Consider the following 8,853-nt stretch of genomic DNA (forward strand, 5'->3'; position numbering starts at 1 on the left):
AAACAAACTCTAACAGATCAAAAGACATATATTCCCTTTGACATGATTATTGTTCCTTCCTTCCTCTTGAAAATGAGTTCCTCATCCCTTCCCCTTTATCTTTTCTCTCTTCTGTTTCTTCTTTGTCATTTTTGTCTTCTCTCCCATTTTTCTTCTTTTCTTTCTGTTTCTTCCTTGTCATTTCTTTCTTCTCTCTCATTTCTCTTTTAAACAAATTTCTTTAGACTACTGTGATTGTGGAATCATTGCAATAATATACTAATTAAACCAAAGAAAAACAAACTCTAATAGATCAAAAGACATATATTCCCTCTGACATGATTCATTCCTTCCTTCCTTCCTTTCTCTTGAAAATGAGTTCCTCATCCCTTCCCCTTTATCTTTTCTCTCTTCTGTTTCTTCTTTGTCATTTTTGTCTTCTGTCTCATTTTTTTTCTTTTCTTTTTGTTTCTTCCTTGTCATTTCTTTCTTCTCTCTCATTTCTCTTTTCTCTTTATTTCTTCTCTCTCTTTTCTTGTTCCTCTTTCTCTCCGCCATCTTTATTCTCTCTCTTTCTTTCCTTTTGTCTTCTCTATTTATTTATCCGATCCTTGAAAAATGAAAACCATCATTTTAAAAAAAAACCCTAGCTGCACGAGAGAGATGAGAAAGAGAGAGAAGGAGGTATGTAATTAAGATGTTATTGTTTACATATTATGATATATGTTTTATTTTTGGTTCTCACTGTATTAATTAGCATACCAAATAAAATTTGGTTCTCATTGTTTATATAGATCTTCCATACCCCCCAAAAAAAAATTAGCACACTCCTAGAAAAATTCCTGGTTCCGCCATTGGGCATAAGATATTTAGACTAAGGCTTCAATCTGGTGCTTTAGGATGTATACTAACATACAACCTGTAAATTTGGCTGTAACTGAAACAAGATGATTCACGCTTGTATTTCAATTGAATTTGAGCAACATCCGCAACATTTTTATATTTCTTTTTTGTTTGACACTAAAAAAAAATTATTTTTGATGCGCACATCTTCCTTTTTTATACAACAATTGCCAACAATAATCTATTTGGCCTAACTCCCAAAAATAGTTGAATGGAAACAAATTATGTCCTTTTGTTCCAACTCAATCTGTGATTGTGTTTGTTTAATTTTCTTTTTCTTGTTTGTTCTAACGTATATACTCGATTGACATAATACCACCATGGGTCAATTGGCAGATTGAACATGGCAGCTACAACTGTCACTAGTGCAATTCCTAATCCCCCAGTTCTTAACCAGAATAACTATGAAGATTGGAGTTTCCGGGTTAAACTCTACTTGTTAGCTGAAGATCTTTGGGACGTTGTGGAAGCCACCACTGAACCTCCTAAACCAGAAGATGGTGAAGCTGAGTTTAAGGCTTGGAGGAAGGAAGATGCCAAGGCTTTAATTGTAATCCAGAATTATTGTGGGTCTGATAATTACTCTTTAATCCGGGGCACTAAGACCGCCAAAGCTGCCTGGTATACTTTGGCCGAAAAGCTAAAGCCAGCTCAAGGTACGTAGTCAAAACAAGCATGCATGTTTTACACCTAAATGACTCTGACAGAATGGTGGACACATCACGAAGCGCGGCATCAGTATATATGTATGGTTCGATCTAGGTTACTGTATTTTCATTTTTTATTTTTATGATGGTACAGCTGCAGTAGTAAACATTATTTCACTGTGCACAAGGTTGAGTAAAACTATATTGCATTTTTCTTCCTTCACAATAGGTAGAATATTCATATTGTGGGTGCTTTATGCATTTGTAATTGAATTTTGAAGTGTTTACTTGTATGTGTATGATTGCTAACAAATTTTTTGATTGAGTGTAGGACATGTTGCATAAATTTCTCGCAAATATATAAAATGGTTTTTTTGTTTTTTGTTTTTAAATATTGAAATGGTCCCTGAATTTATGCTCAAGTTCCATTTGGTCCTCTAACTAAATTTTTCAATCCATTGGTCCTCCAACTCTCTCTTTTGTGTTATATTTGTCCCTCCATCAAATTTGTCGTCAAATTAAGGGGTAAAATTGTCAATTTGTGCTTTTGAATTGGGAACTAGATGCCAATTGAGTGTCTATAGAATTACTCATTTTGACTTTAGTTAATTGATATTTTCTTATCATGTGTGCGATGCAGAGGAGTTGTTTCCGTTGGTGCCACGGGAAGACTTGAATATCAATCCGACGTCGAATGATGGTATGTGATCTCTCGTAAACACTTTTATTTTTTATTTTTTTTCTTGTTTTGTTTCCCTTCAATATCTAATCTTTAACTTATACACTGACTGACAAGAATTTTCAAGAATTTTGTTTGAGTGAGTTGGACGCTGACATTCTTAGCAAATAGTAATTTATTAAAACAATAAAAACTTGGCAGGAAATGAGAGTAACATCAGCCACGTCAATGAGTTCGCCCTCCATCAACCCTTTATTGATAATGTGGTAAAGGACGATTGGGATTTAGCGAAGGAGTATCTTAGTCGAAATCCCGAAGCAATCAGAGAAAGAGGTGCCATATCAGGTGTGACAGCTCTTCACATAGCAGTTGCGCTTGGACATCTAGATATGGCGAAAGCGTTAGTGGAGTTGATGACGGAGGAAGACTTGGAAATACAGGACGCTAATGGTCTAACAGCTATGGTCTACGTTGCGACTAGAGGAATCACACAATTGGCTAAGTGCATAACTGAAAAAAACAAAAAACTGCTTAGCCTTCCATGTCCTCCAGACAACACAATTCCACTTCTCCGGGCTTATAGTCTCGGCTATTGGGAATTGGCTCGCTACCTGTATTCTGTTACTCCACTCGAAGCTCTGTTGCAAGACAATGGCCGCGGTGGTGCTGAGATTGTTTCGGAGAGTTTTAGGGCCAAAAATTTCGGTATGTGTTTCCAATTTAACCTTGCCATATAATAAGATGAATAATGCTAATCTTACCACATTTGTATACCACATTTCCATATCACCTTATGTGGCAAATGAGATGGACATCCATATTAATTTAAATTAATTTAAATTTTTTTTTATTTTTTATAATTTGTTGGCACTAATTGATGTGGCTATCCACATCATCTCCCACATAAGGTGGTATGAGAATGTGATATATAAATGTAGTAAGGCTTAGTTTGGTATTGCTTAACTTAAAAAATAAGCAGCTTAAAAAAAAAGTTTTGGAGATTTGGGTGTTTGGTAAAACAAAAATAAGCTGCTTATTTAATAAGTTGCTGTCATTCAAAGCTGAAAAACAGAAGCAGGTGGGGAGCTGCTTCTGAAAACTGCTGCGAGGAGAAGCATGCGGAGGTTTAAATGAAAATTTCAAATTGCCCATATTGCCCTTATTTGTTTCACACAATTACATGTTATATCCTCATCATCCCGAGTTCGAACCTCCCAAGTGTCGTTCCTTTTTTATTTTCTGGATTGCTCGCCTCATCCTCTCCTCTCTCTGCAACTTGCTCCCCTTCCTCAATCCGTCAAAGCTACCATCTCAACCCAAAACCTCACCAACCCACCTCCCTATTTTACAGACCCAGAATATCATCCTCTCTCTGCAACTTTTTCCCTTCCTCAATCCCTCAAAGCTACCAACTCAACCCAAAACCCCACCAACCCAGCTTCCTATTTTACAAACCTAGAAGATCTCCTTCAGCACCCAGATTACCAACCAATTATCTCTACGGCAACAAAAAATTCAACACCCAGATTACCAACCAATTATCTCATTCAGCAAAAGAAAATCAAATCCCCAAGAGGTGGGCATGTAGAAGAAAAGACGAAGAAATTTATAAAATTAAAAAAAAAGAGGGCGGGGGTTGCTGGGAAGGTAGAAGTAAAGAGGAAGAAATAAAAAAAAAACATGGGAAGGGAAGAAGTCTTGGAAGGAAGAAGAAAAGAGAAAGGAGGAGAAGAGGAAAGGTAAAAAGGTTGAGAGATGGGGGGCCTGGGAAGGAAGAGGAAAAGAGGAAGAAAAGAAAAAAACTGCGACGGGTGTCTTTATAACAAGAATTTGTATGAAATCACAACAAAAACAAGTTTTGTCTTGAAGATTTTGGATGAGGAAGATGACGAAAGAAAAAAACAGAGGAAGAAGAAAGGAGGAAGGAGAGAAGAGGGAGAGGAAAAAAAAAATTGGGGCCCCTGAAGGAAGAAGAAAAGAGAAAGCAGACGAGGGAGAAAGAAAAAAAAAGGGAATGGGGCCTGGAAAGGAAGAAGAAAGGAGGAAACAAAAGGGAGAAAAAAGTATACATTTTTTATTTCTTATGATAATTTTAGGTTTTTAAAAAAAATTCATCATGGTGCCCTTTATTGTCATTATACACTCTCACAGCACTTCTATAAAAAAGTTTACCAAACATTATAAGACTGCTTTTTATACTCACAGCACTTTTACAAATATAGATTACCAAACACTTTGCTGCTTCACTTCATAGCTGTTTATTTTCACAGCACAGCAGAAGCAGTTTTTTTTAAAAGCACAGCAATACCAAACTAAGCCTAAGAGTAGCATTAGATTCATTCATTTTTCTTGTCACTCCTCCTCTACCCTACTGTAGATATTGCATTGGATTTAGTTCGGCGCTGCCCAAACTTAGCCCTTGCTAAAAACTACTATGGGTTCACTCCTTTACAAATGTGCGCTAGTATGCGTTCTGGATTTTTAAGTGGAATGCATCTCAAATTCAGGCAACAATGGATCTATAACTGTTAGTACTACATTTTCTCTACTCTTTATTTATGTCCCATATTTTTTTTTTTGGACTTCATGTAATAATTTATTTTTTTGGTCTAATTAAAATACGAAAGTAAAAACAGAAAATTAAAATCAACACCTCCTTTGAACTTTTCCCAATATCAGCCACCCACACTTTCCACCCTAGTCACCAAATTGATTTTTCCACCCATGCCAAGCCATCCAAATTGATTTCCCACCCAACCCCACCAACACACCCCCCTCGGTTTTGATCTCCCTAGCACCCAGCAAGCCCAATCGATCTCTATCTCTCTTATCTCCTCCCTGATCAATAACTCATGCACTCTAGCAGCCAAACCACCGCCTGAGCCAGCCTACCCGGGGCACTTACATCACATAGTTATTATTGTTGTGTGTTAAAGAGGTATGATAAAAATAATGTGTTCTTATACCATCACTCATTCATTATTGTTGTATATGCCCATGAACTTCCATGTTCACGACACAAAAATCACTATATAGGGGAAAGCTCTTACATCAAAAGGAAACTTTTAACGTATTGATTAGGCATTTGTTCTTGTGTTGATAACTTGATAGGTATACACGTACGACCTGATTCAGCAGTTTATGATACTCGCATAAATGTTGAAAACGTCGAAGATGACCCAATTAGTAAAAGGGGTCTCATAGGTTGCTCAGGTATGATATATCCGAATTGTGGCATTATGATTTTTGCTAGTAAATATTGAAATGAATGGGATTGCGCGACACATTACATGATTGTGTGTGTAACAAAAATTTCTCCTTAAAAATGGCTCCATATATAGTAGGTCTTGAGACAGATCGGCAGAGAGTTCAACCGATCACCGTATCAGACTTTCAGTAGGTCAAAATCTTTTGTTAACCGATAATTTTGGACACATAGCTGTTCTGGAGGTATACTGAACTTTTGGTCGGTTTGGTTCTGCACACAACTTTTACAGATTTTTTATTATATATATTTAATTTCTAGGTTGAATAAGGCCAGTTTTGATTGTTTTGAAGACCAACATTGAGGTTAAAACTTCACATATTGTGATCAAATATCACATGGTTAATTTATTAAAATAAATCTATACTAAGCATTTAACAGATGTGGGTTAGTTCAGTTGACTAGGCAATGTACATGCCTCCTTATACCTAAGTTTGTGTCCCTCCCCAAATATTAGAGTATTAGTTTAAAATAGTGTATTGTCAACAAAAAATTAAATTGATGAATACCTATTTATCATCATAACTTATCAGATACATCAATAAGAGCATAACCATGCCACATTTGCATACCACCTTGTGTACTACCTCTCTGCCTCTCTACCTCTCTAATAGAGATAGAACCCACCAATACAATGAGGCATAAAACAACTGACTATACTAGCGTAGGAACTTTGAGGCATGTGCTTTCCCAATTTGCATGTCTGTGGTCATATTTGTGGGGAGAAGTTAAATATTTTGTCAAAGAAGAAAAAGTTGTGTGTGTATATATATATAGGCATGTACACCGTGATTTCACTATTATGAATTCATTCTAACTTGGGTGCAAGGGGCGAGTTACCAAGTGGTATTACCCATATCTATATGTTGAATTTATATTTTAAAATAAATGATTGTACATGTATTAAAATTTGAATGAATTCATAACATTAAAATGACATTGTACATTACCATCATACACAAAATTTGTGATTAAAATATTCTCTAATGCAAACATATTTCGATTTGCAACAGGTATTGCAAGGACTTGTTCTATATTGCGAGGACTTGTTCCAAATCCCCGTAACCTCTTTGGTACGTAATGTTAAATATCCACATTTTGTTAATCTTTTCCTTCGATTTTCAGTATGTATAATTATCCATTCTCTTAAATCTTATTTTGGTCGTTTTCTTTTGAGACTTGGTAATTAATATTGTTTTATTTATGCCATCCTAGGAATTAATCACATATATAAGATGAAATGGACCCATGAAAGAATTTCTGAAATTCTATGTTCCATATGCGAAGCGATAAAGGGTAAAAGTGGTAAACAACTGCAAGGAAGTGTCGTGCAAGCAGCAATCTTCGAAGCCATTAAACAAGGGCATGTTGAGTTTGTTCATGAGATATTTCGATCAAATCCAGCAGTGGGCGGGCTGCTCACTGATGAAAATGGGAAGACCATGCTTCAGTTTGCCATTGAATGTCGTCAAGAAAAAGTCTATTTATTTTTCTATAAATTTACCGGAATAGCGCCTAATTTGTTAGTGAGAATAGATCAGTTTAGCAATACGTTGCTACATGCAGCAGTGGGTTTATCCCCAATTGAACAGCTTAATCATATCCAAGGTGCCGCATTGCAAATGCAGAGAGAATTACAATGGTTCAAGGTCAGAATTTCTTTACACATTTCGAGGATTAGAAAATATTCTTTTCCTTTTTTTCGGTCGAAAAGCATATATTCGAGGATTAGAAAAGCAGTAATTGCTTCAACGAAATGCAGGAGATTGAAAAAATTGTACCTCCCAAGATTCTTGAGGTTGTAAATGTTACAGATGGCATGACAGCACGTGATTTGTTTACTAAGAACCACAAAGAGTTGGCGAAAGAAGGAGAAAGATCAATGAAAGAGACAGCAACTTCTTGTACGGTTGTAGGTGCGCTTATCATTACCATCATGTTTACTGCAGCATTCACAGTTCCAGGTGGAAACAACGGAAATACAGGCATGCCCTTCTTCTTAGATGAAAAGTTGTTTAAGGTCTTTATAGTTTCTGATGCCCTATCACTCTTTTCTTCCACGACTTCTGTAATGACATTTTTGGGAGTCCTCACCTCACGCTATGCCGAAGCTGATTTCCTTGAATCATTGCCAAAGAAAATGATTATAGGCCTTTTCACCCTCTTTTTCTCCATAGCCACCATGATGATTGCGTTTGTTTCTACCCTTTGTATTATGTTGGGTGAGAAGTCATGGATCGTGATTCCAATCACTTTACTTTCTAGTGCTCCAATCGTCTCCTTTGCATGGATGCAATTTCCCCTTCTTGTTGAGATCTTCATTTCTACTTATGGAGCAGGAATATTTGCCGAAAAAGGCAGACTTTGGGAAGCATCAGAACGTTTTTTGGGATGAATCGATCTGTCTGATTCGTAAGGGAAGAACTTGTATCAATATCTCAATTTCAATTCAAATATGGATTATTCACATTTGGATTTTTATGTCATTTTTGCTGATATTTGTTTCTATCAATTTTAAGAAAGTTTTAAGGACTTGTTCAAAGAAATAAGGGGTTCTTAGATCTAGGTCCAAAACGATTAGCTGTAATTGGGTCTAGTCCTCGTGTTTTTGGTTTTAGATGTAGGTCCTTTGACATTTATTACTTTTTTGTTGTGTCGATTTTACCCTTTAAGGTAAATAAGGAAAACACATTGAAAATCTAAATTTAATGCATTATTTCCTTGAAATTGAATTCCAAATTTTGAATTTTGAATTTTTTTTTCCTTGATAATATTCCTAATATATAGATAAAATACAATTTAATCAATAAAAAATAAAGACTCACATATTATACCAATCGATTAGACAATCACTCACATTAAATTATGAACATGACATACAGGTAAATAATGTTAATACATACAGGTATATATGTACCTGCCTTACAGGCAAGTGTTTTTTTCTTGAGTTTTCTTAAGCAGTTTTTTCTGGAGGTTCATATTGATATACATACGTACATGTCTTCCATGTAATAGTGTTTTTTTTTCCCAAAGAAATTTTGTATGGATTTTTATCTCAGTTGAGCTTAAAGATCTATACCAAGATATTATATGAGTTCAATTAGCTGCGCTAGAGGGTATAACTACCTAGACTAGAGGTAATTTATGTATTTAATTACCTGGACCAAAGGTAATTTATGGGTTTAATTACCTGCATACTGCATACGAAGTGTATGCATAAGTACCTTACCTATTGTTAAGGTATGAAGTTTTTATGAACTCTTCTTACAAGTTTTGATGTCGGTATACCTTGGAAAAATTTCAGAATTCAATAAATAAATTTTCAATTAAATTCAAATCAAATATGATAATTAATATCCTACAAATCAACAACTTACCAG

The 8,853-nt window shown here is 35.5% G+C and overlaps 1 protein-coding gene across 1 annotated transcript; it reads left to right on the forward strand.

The window, feature by feature from the left end:
- The first annotated feature begins 561 nt into the window (after window positions 1-561).
- On the forward strand, window positions 562-7,942 carry LOC110758214 (uncharacterized). Its single transcript, XM_088251188.1, has 9 exons — window positions 562-663; window positions 1,219-1,538; window positions 2,170-2,229; window positions 2,410-2,913; window positions 4,586-4,735; window positions 5,320-5,421; window positions 6,487-6,546; window positions 6,689-7,122; window positions 7,236-7,942. Exons 2-9 carry the CDS (start codon window positions 1,226-1,228, stop codon window positions 7,866-7,868), a joined length of 2,256 nt encoding a protein of 751 aa, XP_088107314.1. The 5' UTR covers window positions 562-663; window positions 1,219-1,225; the 3' UTR covers window positions 7,869-7,942.
- The last annotated feature ends 911 nt before the right edge of the window (window positions 7,943-8,853 follow it).

Source organism: Prunus avium, chromosome 3 (assembly GCF_965620075.1).
Source record: "Prunus avium chromosome 3, drPruAviu1.hap1.1, whole genome shotgun sequence".
Taxonomy (NCBI): domain Eukaryota; kingdom Viridiplantae; phylum Streptophyta; class Magnoliopsida; order Rosales; family Rosaceae; genus Prunus; species Prunus avium.